The sequence below is a fragment of the Capsaspora owczarzaki genome (assembly GCF_000151315.2).
Source record: "Capsaspora owczarzaki ATCC 30864 unplaced genomic scaffold supercont2.12, whole genome shotgun sequence".
Lineage (NCBI taxonomy): Eukaryota > Filasterea > Ministeriida > Capsasporidae > Capsaspora > Capsaspora owczarzaki.
This window is the reverse complement of record NW_011887303.1, coordinates 55,493-75,357: the sequence shown is the minus strand read 5'-3', so window position 1 is coordinate 75,357 and position 19,865 is coordinate 55,493. Positions and strand designations below refer to the sequence as shown.

At 51.6% G+C, this 19,865-nt stretch overlaps 4 protein-coding genes across 4 annotated transcripts; 2 read left to right on the top strand and 2 right to left on the bottom strand.

Moving 5' to 3' along the window:
- The first annotated feature begins 406 nt into the window (after positions 1-406).
- CAOG_06612 (CDC73 protein) lies at positions 407-3,040 on the top strand. The gene is made up of 10 exons (XM_004344183.2): positions 407-645; positions 1,128-1,355; positions 1,431-1,518; positions 1,628-1,664; positions 1,743-1,826; positions 1,898-2,024; positions 2,116-2,449; positions 2,544-2,632; positions 2,731-2,807; positions 2,889-3,040. The coding sequence occupies exons 1-10, from the start codon at positions 513-515 to the stop codon at positions 2,991-2,993; spliced, it is 1,302 nt and encodes a 433-aa protein (XP_004344233.1). The 5' UTR covers positions 407-512; the 3' UTR covers positions 2,994-3,040.
- On the bottom strand, positions 2,930-5,928 carry CAOG_06611 (kinase). Its single transcript, XM_004344182.2, has 7 exons — positions 5,408-5,928; positions 4,596-5,008; positions 4,007-4,489; positions 3,834-3,911; positions 3,387-3,733; positions 3,193-3,282; positions 2,930-3,114 (listed from the first exon to the last, which is right to left on the bottom strand). The coding sequence occupies exons 1-7, from the start codon at positions 5,901-5,903 to the stop codon at positions 3,042-3,044; spliced, it is 1,980 nt and encodes a 659-aa protein (XP_004344232.2). The 5' UTR covers positions 5,904-5,928; the 3' UTR covers positions 2,930-3,041.
- A 19-nt stretch (positions 5,929-5,947) lies between these two features.
- CAOG_06610 (calcium/calmodulin-dependent protein kinase kinase 2 beta) lies at positions 5,948-10,925 on the bottom strand. The gene is made up of 11 exons (XM_004344181.2): positions 10,897-10,925; positions 9,449-9,544; positions 9,273-9,369; positions 8,030-9,162; positions 7,654-7,879; positions 7,445-7,564; positions 7,157-7,327; positions 6,906-7,041; positions 6,705-6,810; positions 6,437-6,559; positions 5,948-6,339 (listed from the first exon to the last, which is right to left on the bottom strand). Exons 3-11 carry the CDS (start codon positions 9,346-9,348, stop codon positions 6,094-6,096), a joined length of 2,337 nt encoding a protein of 778 aa, XP_004344231.2. The 5' UTR covers positions 9,349-9,369; positions 9,449-9,544; positions 10,897-10,925; the 3' UTR covers positions 5,948-6,093.
- A 4,147-nt stretch (positions 10,926-15,072) lies between these two features.
- Positions 15,073-19,445, top strand: CAOG_06609 (hypothetical protein; the record flags this gene model as incomplete). Its single annotated transcript, XM_004344180.1, has 2 exons — positions 15,073-15,169; positions 15,514-19,445. The coding sequence occupies 2 exons, from the start codon at positions 15,073-15,075 to the stop codon at positions 19,443-19,445; spliced, it is 4,029 nt and encodes a 1,342-aa protein (XP_004344230.1).
- Between the last annotated feature and the right edge of the window lie 420 nt (positions 19,446-19,865).

The window sequence follows — 19,865 nt, the reverse complement described above, 5'->3', positions numbered from 1 at the left end:
AGAAGAAAGAGTGGGGAAGCAAAGTGAAAAAGCGAGAGAACAAGTTAGTTGGAAAGCAGCATCCAAACTGAGCTGCAATCATCATCATCATCATCATCATCATCATCATCATCATCATCATCATCATCATCGTTATCATTATTATTATTGTCAACAAGCAGCATCGACGCTGAAGAAGAGGGAAGCAGCGGGAATCGGAGCCGGTCAAGGAAACTGAGACCTCTCAAACTCGTTCTTTTTGTTGCCTTTTTTTAACAGCTTGCTCAATGCTGCTGCTGCTGCTGCTGCTGCTGCTGCTGCTTCTGATGATGGACCATGTTCCCCTCTGACTGATCTCGTCCTCGAGCTGTATTTTCCCCCTTCGTTCTCTTAGAATTTTGCTTAGAATTTGCTTGTCTTCCTATTTCCCAATATTCCTTCACCATTCCCTCATTTTATTTCCGCCCCCCTCCTCCTCCCTATTATTTACTCTTTGACTTCACTCTACTTTTCATCTTCACTTTACTTTCAAGATGGCGGATCCGCTGACGTTGCTGCGCGACTTTACGCAGAGTGGTCGCGCAGTGCAATCGGTCGACTCGCGGCTCGTCTTTGGCAACCTCGCCTCAGAGCGATCCACGCAAACCAACTTTAAGCGCACCGGCGGTACGAAGTTGCAGTTTCGCCTGTGGGGTGATGATGTGTGATGAGGGTGATGAGGGTTAGGTGAGGAGGAGCAGCAAGCTGCAATGGAGAGATCGCTCACTTGCTTGTACTTGGCTCTTGTCTCTGCTCCCCCCCCCCACACTCCCCCACTCCGCTTCACTTGCTCACCCCACCAAATCATTGAACATTGTGAACAATCGCATTCGCGGGCGCGCGTTTGGGTTTTTGTTCCGGCTCGCTTTCCATTGAACTCGCATTGTACTAATGCATTTGCATTGGACTGCATTGGGACGGGGTTCAACCTCCCCCTTTCGCTCCCCCTTTTTGCACACTTTCGCTGTCGTCGTCGTCGTCGTCGTCGTCGCTCATCGTCATGATTCAATGTGAACGAATTGCTCAAAACACGACCCCTGAAACGTCGTTGCTCCCCCTTCCGCCCGCCCCCCCTCCTTCTTCATTGCTCGTTCGATCGTTCGCTATAGGCGGCTACTATACACTCGATGCAATCTGGTTCTTGCTGCAGAACGCAGACAAGGCGACGGCGCAGTTCGGTCAGTACATTCGCGATGCTCAGGCAGCAAACGTCCCCTCGGTCGCGCTCATGGACCGCAAGGACGTCCTCTCGTACATTCGCGGCGAGATTGCAACCACCCCAAAGCTCGACTTGAACGCTTTCATTGCGCCAGCCGAACCCTACGTCGGCGCTGCTGGTAAGCCCCAATTTTGAACGGCTCGAGAAGATTCAGTTGATGAATCGCTGAATATTGCTGCTCGTCTCTTTGTAGCGACTCGAAAGCACGCAATGGACGAGCCTGGCAGTCAAGACTCGAACAAGCGCACTCGTATGGATTCAGATATGGACACTGGTAGCGCGTAAGTGGCGGGGGGGGGGTTGTTATTTTTGTTGTTGCTGTTTTTTTTTGTTTGTTTTTTGGCGTCGAAAGGGTGTTCTAACGATGCTTTTCGATGGCTTTAACCACAGTGCCTCTGCGGCTGCCGATCAATTGCCTCTCGATGTGGTATGTGTAGCCATTGCTTGTACGAGCTCCTTGTTGCAAACCGCATTATTCCCCTAACGAGTTTCAAATGGTCTGCAGGACTCGGACGAAGCGTTCGTCAAGGAGCTTCTTCGACGAGAAAAGCTCCTCCGAACTCGCTCCAGTGTTTTGCAAGCGTCAAAGGTGCGCTAGAGCTTGCCTCACAAACCTGTAGCGGTATTTTCCCTGACTTGTCCCTGATTTTTTTTTTGTAGAACTTTTCAAGCGTCCTGAACGTGATGCAGGACATCAAAAAGCGCCAAGAGCAGCTCGCCAAAACAGCCAGCTCTGCGACCGGCCCCAAGCAGTACAATCGTTATGAAACCCAAGAAAAGGACTACTGTACGTGTTTCGATGCTCCTCTTCCTCTGCTTTTTATTTTTGCAGCTCTGTCTTTGCTCACCAACAACTTGCCTCATTCATCATTGAACAGTGGCCGACTCGTTCCAACTCGATGCAAGCGGCACCAATTTGGCCAGCCCGAGCAGTCGCGCCGCCGCTTCGCCGGCAACGAATGCGCCGGAAGCCCAACAGCGCGATCTCGTGCCCATCATCATCGTGCCCGCCGTGGAAGACGCACTCATCACCCTCGCCAACGTCAAGGAGCTCCTTGAAAATAGTCACTTTGTCTCGCGGCAAGAGTTGCGAGACAGGCAACAAATCCGCCCCACTTCAGATAGTGTGCTCGTTCTTCGCAAAAAGGCCGACGGCAAGGCAGTGCCTTATCGAGTGATTGATTCAACGCTAAAGCTGCGTCCTGAGGACTGGTAAGTCGCGCTGGTTTTGCAGGTCCAAGTTGCAGTTCAGTTGGGTCTCATTTTTATCTTTCTTCTTTTTTGTTTTTCGAATGAATCGTTGCAGGAAACGGGTTGTTGCGGTATTTGCGCACGGTCCTGCATGGCAGTTTAAGGGATGGAAGTGGCCGTCACCTGCCGAGCTTTTCATGAAGGGTAAGGCTTTTTGAGCAATGCAAGTGATGTTTTGAACGAGCGACACACCCACGCATCCGCTCATTTCACTGCTCAATGATCACTGTAAAAAAAACCAGTGAAAGGCTTCCACTTGATGCTTCAGGAGGGCAAGGTGGAGGATACCATCAAGAGCTGGGACGTTTCCAAGCTTGTTGTATGTTGCAGATCCACATCTGTACCTGTCCTCGATTGCTTCAAGGATTTGCGTCTCATCTTTCTTCTTTGCTTCTTGCAGGTCAATCCACGAAAACCACATCTTGATACTACGGCCGTGCGTCAGTTCTGGGAAGAGCTGGACAACTGGACCTCGAAGCGTGATTTGAGTTATTTGCGATTGTAAATCCGATTCTAAAATACATCAGAGCAATCAAAATTGAAAACACCACATTTATATCTCAAAACTCTCAAGCGTGTCTCCAATATGGTTGAGCCGCAGGAAGACGTCGCACCCATAGCCATGCCTGTGATGAAAACGGCGACGCAACAGTGAGCCCCAGTTGATTGCTTCACACCCCATCAGCATCGAGCTTTTTGTTTACATGGAGCAAATATTCAGCGAGCCACCAAAGTATTCGGCGTTCACACGAGACATTGGCAGACCAAATCCAAGTCCAGCGAGCGGACCATACCTACAAACGACAACAACAACACACACAAATCAAAAAAAACCAGTCAGCCAAACAAAGAACCACACCAAATCCACAGCACCAAACCCCGCGAGCAACTGCTTTACCGATGAGAGGCAGATCCATCCATCAGATTGACAAAGTCCATGGGATTGTCACTGTCCTCTTCTTCTGGGCGAGTCATGGTCTCCATATCTGCAGTCGTGAACGAGTACGTCCAAATTTCTGGCATAATGTGCGGCGGAATGCCACCACCCTGATCACTCAGTCGAATAGTAATGTCTGTAGTGCCCTTGCAAATGGTGGCGACAATCTTGGGCAACCCTTGCTGACGCCGACTCCAGTTGTGCTCGACAGTCGCTCGCATTGCATTTTTGACCAACTCCAACAACATGTATTCGAGGTGCGCTGGAATGTACGAGAAGACTGTGTCGACGTGTCCTTGAATTTCAACCTGCGTCGTCGGATCAACGGAATCCAAGAATGAATTTAAGTCGCAACACTTCCAGAACATAAAAACCCCCTACACACACAAAAATGGACAAGTCTCTCACCTCCGGTGCAACTCCATAATGATGTTGGCACATGGTTCCCGCAATGTCGGCGACCTTTTCGACAATGGCACGGGGAGGCTGTGTGTGCCACGATAAAAATAGCATTTTTGTCAGTGTGTCGGCACGCAAAAAACCACCACGCCCATCTCCATACAACCGGCATTCTAACTCACCAGTTTCTCGCAAATAATGCCAATAAAGCCTGGCTGTTGATTGTGCAGGGCAAGGTGCTGCTCTGCCAACATGCGTACGCCAATACGGGACTGCAAGGTCAAGTCCAAAAACCGATTGAGCTTGTCAACGGGCATATACCGCTTGCTTTCGACGCAGCCCTTGCCCAACTCGACAACGACATTCAGGTGGTCGTCGACCAGTCGCGTGAGCATCTCGGTGAATGCACGCTCCTGCTCCATGGTTTCGATCGGCGGCCACTGTCGCAGGGAGTCGAACGAGCGCAAGTACAAGCTGTAGACGCTTTGAATGTGTGGATTGCACCCGACAATGAATGGGAGCTTTTGGAAGTCCCGGATGCGGTGTGCCAGTCGAATGGGCAGCTCGTTTTGCAAGTACTTGGCGAACAAGAGCTTTCTGCTTTCGTCGCTCTTTAGATTTTGTCCAAACTCGAACAGGGTTTTCATGGTCATGCGCGTGACGGGCTTTGCGGAGGAGGTGCGTGTTGAATCAAACAAACAAGTGAGTCAGTTTGCCATGCAGCAAAATAAGCCGGGGGAAAGGGCCGGTCTGGAATTTTCGCAGCGTTACCTGAGATGCATAAAAGTCAACAGACGTGTCATAAAAAGAAGCCGACGCTGGTCGTGCAGTGCCGACAGATAGGCTGGATGCACCAGTGGATGTGAGGGCGCCGGCAACGGGAGCCGCGGCCTGTTTGCGACGTGTTTGCTGGTGGTGATGGTGATGATGGTGATGATGCACGACGGCGGGATCGTGGTGCGAGGTGTGCTCGTCATGCTCATCCGTGGCCATGCTCTCTTGGGAGGTGGCACCGCCCGCAGTGCGCTCAAACTCGTCACGGTGCAGTTTGCTCGCGTTTGCCGGCGACGGCGCCGTCGTCAACTTGCCTCCAAATGTCACCGGTGGCGTGGCTGACTTTTGCAATGCTCGTTCGTGCCTGTCTTCCTCGTGATCGGGTCGCCATCGTTCGGATGGTGCCAAACCTAGATGCAACCGAATCGGCGTTGTTTCAACGGTGGTGAGTAAGTACTATTCTGCTCATTGGAATGATCACGACGATGACCACACAATAAGGGAATACTTGATTCGTCGCATTGTATGCAGTAAAGACCACAAAAACTGCGCAGATTCTCAGACTTTTTTGGCGGTTTTTTTTTGGCGTTGTTTTGGAATCGTTTCCAACCAGTGATCTGATCACAAGGATTGGTTTGCGTATTGGTTTTTGTTTCCCCCCCCCCCCAAATCAAAGTCCATCAAAACTCAATATTCTTAGAATCCAATCCGGTTGACTTTCAAAACCGATGACCAAAAAAAAAAAAAAAAAAAAAAAAAACAACTCAAAAACCGAGGTAGAAACAAAAAGTAAAAATCGAACTGCAAACCTGAAGTTGAATGGAACGTGATTTTGCGGAATGACGGACGAAGTTGGACGCGATTATTTGCAGCGAAATTGAGTGCATTGTGCGTGGGTGGCAGGACCAGCGGGGGATGGGCTGCGGCGGTGGACGGGGCGGGAAGAGCAGCACTACTGCGAGTGATCGAATGCACAGCGCGCCGAGTCGCTGTCGTCGCTGTCGTCGTCGTCATGGCCATCGTCCCCTGAATGGAGAGAGCCGGGCTTGAACGGTGATGGGGTGCTTGGAAACGCAGTGGCAGCGATGACGCGTCAACGGTTGGCGGCGGCGGTGGTGGATGAACGGTTGAACCGCCGTACGATGATGCAACTCCATCATGACGATGAGAACGATGGTAGTGATGATGCTCATGATGATGATAATGATGACAATGGGCGAGCACCGGCAGCGACGGCGGCGAAGAAGATGATGATGACAATCGGAGCGCACGGAGCGTTGATCGCAGTGCTGCTGCCTGAGCCATCCCCAAAGATTGAAGCTGCTGAAATGACGACTGGAAGCAAGCAGCAGCATAGAAACATTGTATATATAGTATCTCAGAACAGGATGCGCAACATATGGCAAACAGAACAGTTCATCGAGGGTTTGGCAAGAAAACGTTCAAAATGTCAAAAAAGCCCTAAAGCCAGCAAAACAACTTTGTGAGTGCTCGCTCAGGGGAGGGGTGAGGATGGCACCGACGTGGACGGAAGAGACACAAGCGACGTTGCACGGGTATTCGGCAGCGGCTCCGACAGCTGCGAGGTCAGTGGAGGATGCATCATGCTCGTTTCCGAGCGCGACATTGGACTCAAAGACCCGAGATTGCTGGGCTCAAAGTCGCTTGACTGCATTGTGACTTCGCTTCGGATTTTGCGGGCACTGAGAGATCGGCGCTTGCCCATAGCCTTGAGAAGGATCTGCGTCGAGAGAGAAAGTGAGAGAACGTGAATGGTGTGTGTCAATCACAAGCGAACGTAACAGCAGCAAAAGATAAAGATGCACCAGTTCGCTTACCAATGTGCTCAACGACAGGATGGTGTGCACGGCAGACTGCACTTCCAGATCCGTCACGCTCAAAATTTCGCTAGAATTGATGCGCATTGCCTCCATGCCATTGCGCGTCACCCACGGATGGCGCTACAGGAAGAGTAAGGTATGAGGAGTCCCCCCCCCCCAAAAAAAAAATGAGTTTCAGAGCATTCACAACAAAAGGAAAAAAAAAAAAAAAAAAAAAAAGGCGATGATTCAGAGCACACGCAACGCGAAGCAAAGAGAGGCTCACCTTAATTTCTTCGATACTGATGCGCTTAACAGGATCTTTAATGAGCATTTTTGTTATCAAATCCTTGACCTGTGGGTTGACCTCGATCTTTTGCGGGAATTTGAGCCTGTGCCCAACAAAGTGAAATTCACGCCAAAGTCAGCCCCAAACGGTAGACTGGAACCAAACCAACCAACCAACAAACCAACAAACAAAACGTACTCATCTGAACGAATCTTTTCATGAAGCTCGACTATGTTGGAGGAAATGAAGGGGCAGCGACCGTAAATGAAGCAGTACAGCGTAACGCCCATCGCCCACACATCGACGGGACGACCATTGTACAGGCTTGTACCAACTTTGAAAAAAAAAAAAAAAAAAAAAAGAAGAAACAGGCAGCAAAGGTAAGGGTTAGGGTTAGGGAGTCCTCAATCCGGAAAAATTCTCACAACAAACTTGTCGCAAAAACGCACCATCAATGGCCTCGGGCGCCATGAACGCAGGACTACCAGCCGTCTTGTGGATGAGATCGTTGTCGGCACACATGTGCGAAACACCGAAATCAGTAATCTTGATGGTGCCGCCCTCCGTCAGCAACAAATTGCCGGGCTTGATGTCACGATGAATGATACTTTGCAAGTGCACTGGCATCCATCACGATGAGCAACGTCGCCAAAGACACAAGACCGACAGCACTTGAAGAACGCCAAAAGAAAAAAACCAACCAAAAAAAAAAAGCATCTTTCGAAGAGCGCACTTACAATATTCGATACCAAACACCAAATCCGAAAAGTACCGGCGTGCTACATTTTCAGGGAATGGATCTGCAGTCATGACTTCTTGAATTTCCATAACTGCGCCACCCTCGACCAATTCAAAGACTGGTACGCAACAACGCAAATCCAGTATGAGTTCCACGTTCAAACAAACAAAGAAAAAACCCGGTTGCTTGCAGCACTCGTCAACTTACCCAAGTACAAGTTATCCTCGCGTTGATCGTCAATCACTTCGTGCAAATGAACAATATTCGGGTGATTGAGCTTTTTCAAAATGGCAATTTCACGCTTGACATTCATCAAGGGCGTGGACTCGTCCTCCGCGGGCTTTGGTGGCGGAGTGCCTGGCAGTTTCTTTGGAGGCGGCATGCGCAACCCAGCCTTCTTCTTCATGCGCTTGCGGTTGATAATTTTGATTGCCTGAATTGAGAGGGATGGCGCGAGAGGAAAAGGAAAAAAAAAGCAGAAGACAAAAATTCGAGAACGGTCAGTACGCCAACGAGTCAAAAACGCGTCTCACAAGCTCAACATCCAGTCCAGAAAGACGAAAAAAAGGGGGAGAGAACTTACAAATCGTTGACCAGTATTGTTGTCGATGGCGAGACGCACAACGCCATACGCACCACGACCAAGCTCGTTGTACAGGGAGTATTGATTGAGCATCTCGACATCGTCGTCTGTTTCCTGGCGCTCGACCGAGGTGGTCTCAATGGTGACTTGGGTCATGAGAGAGCGTCGTGGTGGGGGGCGCAAGTCGGAAGTAGGTTTGGATGCGGGAGCAGAAACCGCTGCCGCGCCGCCAGCAACTCCCGCAGCGGTGGCTGTTTCGGCTGCGGCTGATGCTGCTGCTGCTGCTGCTGCTGCTGCTGCTGCTGCTTTGGCAGCGCTGTCAGCAGCCATGATATCATCGACGGGAATGCTCTCGTCCGAGTTGCCGGGCGAGCCAATGCGAATTGGGGGACGGTCGGAGGCGGACAAGGCGCGCAACCGCGAAGGCCGTCGTACACTCAACAAGTTGGGCTCTTCGACGGTGGGGGCTCCGGTGGCAACGGTTTCTTGGCGCTTGATTGATTGGCGGAACCGACCAAACCGATTCGGACTGGAGGAGCGCCCAGCAAGCAGATCGTCCGTGGTTGCGGGTCGGTCGGCCGGCTCGTCGTTGCTCGTTGGAACGACAGAGGTGACGGCCGAGCCACGCTGGATCAACGGTGGCGGAAAGTCGTCATTAGGAACAACCCGTTCGCCGGGGATGAAAGAGCGAGGGGGCTCGTGGGGCACGTCCGGTGTGGGTGTGGCCGGAGTCACCGCAAAGGCCGTGGAAATGTCGCCGGCGGATCCAAAAGGACCGGACGTGTCGGCCAATGTCGGTCGCGGAACACGCGAAGGCATCTGTGTTTGCTGCTTTGCAGCGCTGGAGGCCGCACCGGACATTGAGATGTCTGCCACGGATGCGCGAACGCGAGGATGGGGAGGTGCCGCTTGCCCTGTCAGCACCGCAAACGTTTCACCGTCCAACTCTATTTGGCCCTGGGTGCGTTCCGAAAACATGGAGTACATTGTGTCTTCTGCGCGGTGTGGCGCAGACGTTGAGATGGTTTCCGAGCGTCCCAACGAAGCGAGCATGCGCGCGCCTCTCCCGCGCCCGGCCATTCCACCGCGCCCAGCATATGTTGGTTTGTTGGAGCCAGTGATGGGTGAAATTCCTATCACGCAGGCAGGCACCCAGGCAGGCAGGGGTGAAAGTGAAAAAAGTGAGCACAAACAATGCATTCGGTTTCTGAAAAACACTTTTGTAAGTGTGCTGTCGTCTCACCTTTGAGCGGGTTGTTGGGCTCCTCGTCCGTGGACAACGGAGATGGTGTTACTGGCGAGTCTGGACCGTCGCTCATCGTATGGAGCGTCGAGTGTATCTGCAGCGGGGCACGGAATGGAGAAATTGGCGTACGGTTCAGCATTGCCCTTCAACCGAATGAGCACCAGCATTCTCACCAGAAATCGGCCTTGTTTTCAGGATGTGTGTTTGTGTGTGTGTGTTAGTTCAAGCGTCGATTCCACCAACGAGCCTTTTTGTGAAAATGAACAAGTCTGTTGCCAAAGCAGACTTCAGTGAGTAATCCCACAAACAAAAGCATCAAACAAAAGGTGCAAAGCCAACAGACAATAAAAGTTCTCTCAAAGTCGAGAGTTAAGGTGACACTCGTGCGATTCTCAGTGATACTAAGCAATGCAATGAGAAAGGGGGAAGGGGAAAGGGGGAAGGGGGCTGGTTGTTTGGTTGAAGCACCATTGCCCTTTGCCTCTCAGCGCTCATCTCTCTCTCCTCTCCCCTCCGCTCCCTCCGCTTTCGTCGCTGAGCACAGCACAGATAACACCACCACGTCATCCGCTGAGGAGAGAGGGAAGGGGGGGGGCAGAACGAGTGTCATTGATCAGGACGCTTCGATGGATTGGCCCGCTCGTGATTGGAACGCGCTCTCTCGCTCATTCCCCTCTTTCTGGTGCTGCCCACCGCGCGAGCCAACAACGCGCGTCATAGCATGCAAGGGTCGCAAGCGCACGGATGCGTGGCTTCACACAAAACCCCAGTTTTGCTGCTCAATGCACCCGCAGCAAAAATAAAAATAAAAATAAAAATAAAAAAATAAAAAAATAAAAGAAAATAAAATCAACATTAAAAAAACAAGGACAAACGAACCAAACAATAAAAATAAAAATAAAAATAAAATCAACATTAAAAAAACAAGGACAAAAGAACCAAACAACAAACGTGGAAAACAGACGCAGTGCAAACAGCGCGTGTGAGTCGCGTGAGTGCGTGTGTACGTGCTTGAGCGGAGGTAGGAGGGGAAGGGTGGGGGGGGGGGCGAGGGTGAAAGCGACGCGCGCGTGAGTGAGTGAGTGAGCGAGTTTGAGAACGAAAAGGCGAAACAGAGAAAAAAACCATTGAAAAAAAAAAAAAAAGCAACAATAAAAACTTCGTTTCGCTTTTTTTTTTTTTTTTATTATTTATGGTTTTGCGTTTGTGATCGAGTTTCGCTTGCGTTCGGCAAGAGCGAAAAGTGCATCAACGAAAGCAAGTGTCAGCAAGAATGATGGTCAACGAGCCAAAGATCAACGAGGGAAGAGCCACAAAACCAAGAACAAGTTTGCAGAGCAAATGGAGCAAAATGGACAAGGAAAAAAAAAAAAAAAAAAAAAAAAAAAAAAAAAAAAAAAAAAAAAAAAAAAAAAAAAAAAAAAGGGCACAGCAATGGCAAAGGCAAAGGCGAGCCAAAGCTGCTCCAACAGCCTCACACAGCAGACAGACAGGAGATGGAGAGAGAAGGGTGGAGAACGATGGGGAAATTCGGGGGAGAAGAGAAGCACGGGGGACAATCACGAGTGGCTGAGGATGCAGAGAACGAGAGAGCGAACAAACAGAACGAGTTGTGATTTACAATTGATGCGAAAAGAAAGAAAAAAAAAAGAAAAAAAAAAGAAAAAAAGGACTGGAACAGGATGCTGAGACTCTAAGAGACTCTAAGCGTGAACGTCGACCGGGAAGAGGCGCGCGTTGGATGAAGCATCGGAAACTATCGTGGAAGACTCTTGGACGATGAAAAGGGACAACTGAATTTGCAGTCGGTTGTTAACTTTCACCAATCTGCATGCTTCATACACATCCTTTTCGTCCCCTTCTCGCCCGCCCGCGGAAAACAATATCAGGGAGGAATTGCTTTGAGAAGCGGCCGGCGGGATGGTAAACAAGGGACGACTGTGATCAGAAACACGAGGCAGGACGCTTAGTTTTCTCTCGAATCGCTTGACGTTGCTGTTCAACTGAGCCGACACGCAGTCCAATTTCCCGCCAACCGCAACCATCACGCGCGCCTTATTCTGCTCTAAATCGACATGAGAGACGCGTGGGAGTGGGGGTAAGTTGGGGCTTCAACCTCTGAGTTTCCCGGTCGGCTGTTTAGATCGAGCCTTTGTCTGCCAGCAATCGATCAAATAGATCTACTAGTAGAATCCTAGAAATCGTGCACTCAGCATGGGGGAGGGAGAGAGAGGGAGAGAGAGAGAGAGAGTTCGTGTGCTGCTCAAGTTACGGCAGGGTTTTTTTTTTTTTTTTTTTTTTGTTTGAAACGTTTAAAGCTTTATTAAGAATAACAAAGAAAAGAGAAAGTAAGATATGAGACAGTTGGATGTCGTCATAACGCACAAGTGCTCAAAAGTTCACAAAGGAACTCGAACAGATGATCAGCCGAGCGGACAATGGAAGGATCGGGCATTCCCCACCCACACACCACGAAAGACATGTTGCTAGCCGTCGCGGTTCACAAACAAGTAGACGGCTGGCAGGCGGTGGGACAGCACACTGTCGTACGGAGCGACAATTCAGAGACAGCTAAATGATGTAAACACAATCAAGACGAAGCTCTCCGTCTCACCATCGTCATGCACACTGCCCGTTGGACTTTTTGGACGCTGCGCTGTACACCGTGTTCACCCCCCCCCCCTCCGCCAACGCGGTTCTCCGCTGACGGCAGGTTGCGACGGGAATGGCAACTTGACGAGTTGGTGCACTGCTTCCTGCTGATCTCATTCTCGCATGACATCGCCATGACGATGACTGTTCTGGATGATCGTTCCTCGTTCCTCGTTGACTCGGTTATCACTTATGAGATGGCTTGAAGCGAGCGATAAAAGCCGACAACTCGACAGCAACTTTTTCCCGCCCTACGAACAGAGTGTGTGTCCCAGTCTATTTTCGTTTTCTTGGCTTTTTTTTTTTTTATTGTTTTGGTCTTGATTACTTTTTATTTTTTTTATTTTATTATTTTAATGGCCATTGTGTGCTGTTTTCCATCTGCTGTACCCACGGCAGTGCCTCGGCCATCGTCCAGGTAGTCTGCACTGCTCTATCACTCGCTTCTACGCCCCCCGTTGACCCGCGCTGTTCCCTGAGAGGGCCCCGTTCGTTTTTCTTTGATTTTGTGTTTTTCTGATGCTTTTTTTTTTCCTTTTCTTTTTTTCCTTTTTCTTGTTTTTTCCGTTTGTTTTCCTCCCCCCCCCTTGCTTTTTAGTTGTCTTTTGTTCCCATCAACCGCTTATTCGTTGCAGCAGACTCCTCTGCGAAGCATGCTGTCGAACTGCGTGTCTTGTGTGCTTTCCCACTTTACGTCGGCGCTTCATCCACCTTGCCTGGATTGGCAACGCAGGACGCGGATGTGGGTGGCACGCGAACGCGCATGACCACCTCCGTCTCCTCTCTGTTTTCTGCTCTCGGCTGTCTCCCCATCCCTCCCTCGTTGTCGCTCTCCGCCCAACCATGCGCAAACTCCAGGCATTCATGGATTTGTTGTTGTTCTGAGCGATAGAATTGGCCACAGCGGGTTCGTGCCCCTGCTCTCAAGGGAGCAGACTTACCCCATGTTGCCATTCGCTCTCACTCTCTTTCCCTCGCTCTCACTCTTTCCCCCTCGCGCTCACCCTCGCGCTCGCCCTTGCGCCGAATATGGGGAGGATGAGGATGACATGCTGCTTGTGGTCGAGTCGGTGTCAGTGTTGTGGGAGAGTGGTTCTGCTATTGTGGGGAGGGAGGCCTGTGGTGCTTTTCAAAACACGATGCAACCTCCAAGAACGAAATAAGCAAACCGAAAAACACAAAAACAACAAAAACCAAAACGGCCATCCCCCTTAAAATAAAACTCCAACAACGAAATTTTGAAATATCAAACTCGTCCTTCCACGCCAAACGCGTCCAGCAGCAACAACAACAAACATGCCTGTCAACACTATATGAAGGACTGGGTGTGATTTGATTTTGATAGTTGTCCAACGAGTGCAAACGTGTGCTCACCTTGATGTGCTTCGGGGAATTGCTAGCATGCGAATTCGCATTCCCATGCTCGCCATTGTGCTCGCCATCAGCGCCATGGTTTTGGCTGCTCATCCACTTGGCGCGAATGCCATCGCCTGCTCTGCTTGTTCCACGTGCACGAGCGAAAGTGTGAGCGGTTGTCCGGCAGCCACCACGACCTCAATCCCCACGGGAATTCCTGTCACCGTCGAACTCATGTCAGTGGCACTTTGGCAAATTTGCAGCAATTGTAGCCTGTGTGAGCCTGCAGTGGGTCACTCACCTTTATCTGGGATCGCCCACACAAATCATGCAGAGATCTGTCCAACACCGCCATTACATCGATCCCGAACAGCGCATTTAGTTCGTTCACCCAATTGACTTCCATGTAATGAATCCGACAATGTTTTGCCTTGTGTTTTGTTGTACAAACGGTCGACCTCAATCCGGTTTTGGTTTTAGATCCTTGATGAACTGCCCCATCACCACCATTGGAATGAGTGCCTTTGGAGCAAATCTGGACGCACTCCACACTTTGTACGTCCGACCAGTTGAGAATCGCAATCCCGCTGTTGTCTCAGCTTGCTCATTTCAACCGTATCACTCAGAAACTTGGCGGGCATTTCTGTCACGAAATTCGCTATTGGTCTGTTCTCTGGATTGTCTGCAGTGACCACATTGTCCGTCCGCGTTGTTGTTGTTGTTGTTGTTGTTGTTGTTGTTGTTGAGACTTGCCGTTACTCACGCTGCGTTCGACAGGCATTTGGGGAGCTACGAAGAGTATGCCACGGGGAGTGAGCTGCAAGAGTTGGTCGCATCGCAGTTCAACGGCATGTCATCGTTGCGTGTGCTGTAAGACGAGCTGCGCTTCTGAAATACTGAACCGAAATTGAATCGAAGGCACAAACTGTTGTGCCGCTCTGTGTTGGCCTTGGAATAGCGACCTCTCGGATACCAAACTCACCTCGGTTATCGCAAATGCATTTCATGGACTCTCATCCCTGACCTTCTTGTAAGAATTGGCGTGCAGTTGAACCTATGTACTGGTTGTACACTTAATGTTTGGCGACAGGTATCTTGATCGAACTCAGATCACAAGCTTGACGCCTGGCATGTTCGATGGGCTGCCGCCGAACGTTGTTGTGTAACCAGAGTTTTTTTCGCTCACTGCTTCGCAATGATCGAGGCATTGATGGCTCACCTCAAACACTCCTCAATTGCCCCTCCTAAACCTCTCCCCGATCTCCAGGTCAATCCACACCAGTTCAGTCAACTCCCTTCCGGCGAATCTGTTTCAAGGAGCACCCAACTCCATCAGTTTGTGCGCAACCGCAGCGTGCTGTCTTCGTTGCATGCTCATCATTGTATCGCTTCTGCAATCCCACTCACCGACGATTCTGTGCGTGCAGCAAATTGGAGGCATCTGCTTTGACAACCATCCCTGCCAATGCCTTTTCTGGGCTCTCGAATATGACTCTGTAAAGATTTGACGCTACGAACTTGAGCTGTCTTGGATCCCATGCCAAACGAAAGCACACAATGACTGATCTGCTTGCTTTGCAGGACGTTTACTGCCACACCAACACTCACCATGATCGAACCCGGTGCATTTAACGGAGTACAGCTGTTCACCTTGTAAGCGGAATGCAATCCGGGTTTGGTTGAAAGTTTTCCGCATTTCTCACCGATCGCCCGCCTTGGGGTCACGAGCAGGCGACTTTCCAACACTGGCTTGACGACACTGCCCCCTGGCCTCTTCCAGGGACAAACGATGCTGAGCTCTGTCTACCTAGGTCAAAACAACTTTACCGCGTTTGGAAACACCAACGCTCCTCCGAGCACCTTTGGCAATGTCAGCGACCCCACTGGTAAGACTCGTGTTCAGCGCGATCTGGTTTTTCAAAGGTCGTAGCGCTGAATTGGTTTATTCACTGCAAGCATTGTCTTCGCCGCCACCTTTTTGCTTCGTAATCTCGAACAGTTTGCCATTCGATCTGCGCGACTTGCTTTGCGGCGGGGAACGATTCGTGTTGCAGTGACAACTGTCTCTACTGCTCGAGTACGCCACTCTGCACTGTCTGCTCCACTGGCTTCACCCCCATGAATGGAAGCTGCATTCCGCTCTCGTCGGCTTCGTCTTTGGCCGCGGCCAATGCATCTGCTGCCTCGACCTCGGTTGCCACTCTGGCGTCTGTCGCTTCCACGTCTTTAGAGCCCATTCGAGCTACAGCAGCTTCTGCATCCGCTGCCTCGGCGTCTATCGCTTCAGCATCTTCAGCATCCCTTGCTTCGGAATCTACGGCTGCTAGCTCCACGGCACAAGCAAACTCAACGGTCACTGCAAGCTCCATCTCTACCGTCACTCCCAGCTCCAAAACTCTCACGACTACAGCCTCGTACAGCCCTTCCGTGTCGAGCTCCCCGACTGGCAGCTCTGGAAACGAAACCGTCCCCACCGGTCCCTTCACTTGCAATGGCAACAGCCAGCACTTTTGCGGCTACGCTTGCCCGTTCCAGAATGCCACACTCTGCAACTTTATGAGCCAACGCTGCAACTTCCCCTCTGGAACGGCCTTGTCGTCGGAATGCACGCAAGCTATCACCACGTTCTGCCAGAACAACGCCACCGCTGCTGGCTGCTGCAACTCGACCACTCCGCTCCGTTGCAACACTGACCGGTCGCTCTGCGTCTCCAACATGACGACCTGCCCACTTGCGACCACAATGACTTCTGGGTGCTACGATACTGCATTCGTCTGCCCGGTCGGCACTCAATGTGCAGGCCAACTCGACTGTGGCAACGGCGTCTGTGTGCCTTCGGGCTCGAAATGTCCCACTGGCAGTCTGTGCGCCGGCGGCTATCGCTGTGGCACGCTGGGCGACACTTGCACTCGAACGTTGGGTCAGTGTGCTCCAATTGATCGTGGCTCCTCCTCGGCGGTCAACATTACCAACTTCCCGAACGCTGCTATCGAGTTCCCTGGCCTCAACTTGAATACCATTTGCGGGCAAATCGTTGCTGATTATGTGCTTCGCATGCGCACCAGCTGCGTCTTCTCCTCCATCTCCGTCTGCCAGACTTGCAAGCCATTCCTGGACAATGTTGTCGTTCAAGCCTACAGCACGCTGGACGCGTGCCAGACCGAGGACCCGGATTCGTACACCTGGTGGGCCAATGCTGCGTCAACCACCCAATCCCAATTTGCTGCGCTGGGATGCGGGGCAGCCACTGCGAGCGACAACTTTGAGGTTAGCCCTGGCCCCGGGTTTGTCTCGGTTCGCTGGTCTCGACTCAAGGACGGCAACCTCGCTCCCTTCTCGTACAGTGCCGAGGTCGCGCCTTCCAGCAATCCCACCGCCCGAGTGACATCCTCGGTTCGACCCTTTATTCTGTCCGACGCGTCCAATCAGACCTTGAGCGCTGTCATTCGCGGCACTTTTGTTGCTGGCCAGGCCTATGTCTTGCGGTTCCGCACTACACGCGGCTCGAGTGTGACTGTCAGCAACCCGTACTTTGTGACGATGCCTGTTGGCTCAAATTCCACCTTCCTCAACTTTGCAGAGAACTGGCTCGACTACCCCAATGCTGTCGTTTACCTGGAGGCAGCTGATCGCCTTGAGCTTTCATCCATCATTGGCGGAGCGAATGTCTGTGGCGGCACTGGGTCTGGCTTTTGCATTCATGGCGTTACGACGTCCTGGTCTGTCACTGGATTCAATGCTTCCCTCTCGACGCTCGCCTCACTGCAACTTGACGCAAGCCAGCTGCCCGTTGCGACCGTGCTCACGGCGACTGTGACTGCCACATTCTACACGTCTACATCGAATGTCTCGTCTTCTCTGAACAAGTCCATCGACTTCCTTGTTCGAGCCCCCCGCAGCGACGCTAGCTGCATCATTGATGGAAGCGACTCTGGCATCTTCATGCAGGACGTGTTTTCGTTGCAATGCCCGCCAAGCGTGACGGACATGGGTCGCCTGTTCTTCTCACGGCCCCAGTCTTCCAGCGGCACATCGGATGGCACTTCCTTCTTCCCAAAGGCGTCTGCGCAAGCCGGACTCTTCTACATTGACTCGTTGCCGCCGGGCACCATGCTGGTGACCATCCGCTCATCCTCGCCGTTCGGTGGCCAGTTCTCCCAGACTCTGGTCTTCACCGTCACTCCTCCCGGCAATCTGAACACGGATTCGGCCGCGCGTGAGGTTGTCTTGAATCAAGCCCAGAGTGTTTTCAACTCGGATCAGTCGCGCTCGGGTATTGCCCTTGCATCGACGCTTGTCAACGCCATTGCCGATGCTGGTACTGGCGCGGACACGAGCAGTCGCCGAGAGATTCGCTCGCAGCTGATCACTGGTGCTGTGGCTATCGTCGATGCCACCCAAGCGGAGACTGCGGATGCCGTCACGCCGCAAGATTTGACAGACACTCTCGGTTTGTTCTTTGAGCTGACGCGCTTCCCGAACGAGCTCACTACAGAGGGTCTGGGCACCGCTCTCGGAGCCCTTCGTATTGTTGCGGGTCTGTTGCGCACGGTTGGTATCGAGGAGGCCGCAAAAGTCAACTTGGCTGCGACGCTCGGCTCGCTGTTGCGCGCCATTCCGTTGCTGCAAACGGGCAACAATTCCCCTGCGTCGCGCGAATTCTCGGCGCTGGCGTTCGATGTGCTGCAACGTCTTGGCTCGGCTGCCCGTGCCAATCGTGCCCCTGGCGATGTGGATGTGATCGAGACCCACGATATCGTCATTCGCAACGAAAACCGCGACTCAAACAACCTTGGCGCATCGCCCATTTCTCGAACTGCCGGCGCCAACTTTACCGTGCCTTCGTACGCTGCAGGCTCAGCCCCTGTGGTTGGTGTCGAGTACGTCCACCACTTGAACAACCCGTTCGCTTACGACAATGCGACCGACGAGCAAGCCTCAGACACCTTTTCGCTGCGCCTCACTGACGCCGATGGCAACGAGATTTCTGTGGGCAATCTGGATCCGAACAATCCGATTCTGATTGGAATCCCCGTGCTCCGTCCTCTGGTCAATCCCAACAATACGCTTGTGTGCATGTTCCGCAACGAAACCACGGGCAAGTTTTCGCACAAGGGCTGCTCGGTTGTCTCGAACGGTACCGATTCCCTTCTGTGCAATTGCACGCATTTGACTGCGTTTGCCATTTTCGAAATCAATCCGATCGACTTTGACGATGTTACTCGGCACCTGAGCGAGCGTATTGCCGAGCGCCCGTGGCTGGTAGTCTTCTTGGCCGCAATTGTCTTTGTCTACCTGTTCATTCTGCTGCCTTTTGCCATTCGGAATGACCGTCGTGTCAAGCGCGATCTGTTGGACGCGTCGTCCAAGCTCGGCAGCGTGCTCGACAAGGAATTTGCGCAAGACGATGCTGTGGCCGAGATTTTGAACATTTCTTCCAGTGGCAAGGATGACAAGACGCCAATCATGCCTTTCAAAGAGCGACTGGTGCTCAACATGAAGAATCGCCACATCTATCTCTCCATCTTTGTCAAGAGGCATCTGGATCGAAACTTTTCGCATGTGGCGCGTGCCACTGTTGGCACAACGACCTTGCTGATGTGCATGGGCCTCAACACGCTCATTTACAACCAGATGAGCTTTGAAACCGAGTCGCTTGCCATCAGCATTGTGAACGGCATCATCTCGACGTTCATCATCTTCCCTCTCTCGACCTTGATCATTGAGCTCTTCCGCCACTCGTTCCGATACCCGACCCAGGTGCGCACAACGATGGCCAACCTGGAGAGCGCCATGGAGCTCTCCTCGATCTCCTCGGTGGGCAACTTTGGCTACGACGAAAAGCCCGTTTCCAAGCCTCGCAAGCGCTCTCTCGCCGACCGTTGGAGCGCGTGGCGCATTCCCCACGCCTGGCAATATGTGGCCTATTTCTTGTGCTTTGTCTTCAGCGCGACCGGCATCTTTTTGACTGTTTTCTGGGCGTTCAGTGAAACCTTTGACGACGACGACATCTACCGCATGTGGTTTATCTCTGCTTGTGTGTCCATCATTCAGTCAGTCCTGATCTCGTCCACGGTGAAGGTGTTCATCATGACTGCCATCCTGACGTGGGTGGATCATTGCCGCCACCGCAAGAACCGCAAGAACAGCCAGGCCAAGTGAGCGAGGAACATGGTGATCCGGTAGTTGCTGTTCTTGTCAGTGAAGTGTGGTTTTGTGTTTTCTGCTAGATCGTTGGTCTTTGTTCTGCTATGTTTTGGTCTTCGTTCGCTTTAATCGGTGGTCTTTCTTCTGCTTTGATCGTGAGTCTTTGTTCTGCTTTGCTCGTGATTCTTTTCTGAGGTTGTCTCGAAGTTCAGAGATGACAACAATACGGTTTCGAATTATTTTTTCCAGCCCGACGAACTGCTGTGATCAGAGATCGTTCCACGAAGACATGAGTAATGAGTTGATGGTGGGACTAATGATAGGGAAGAAGAGACTTCACTTTTACAAAGCGACGAGTGAACACACTCCAAATACAGACGCACATCAATCCATAACACGAACAGTGTTTAGAGTGTGTGTGTCTCAGTCTATTTT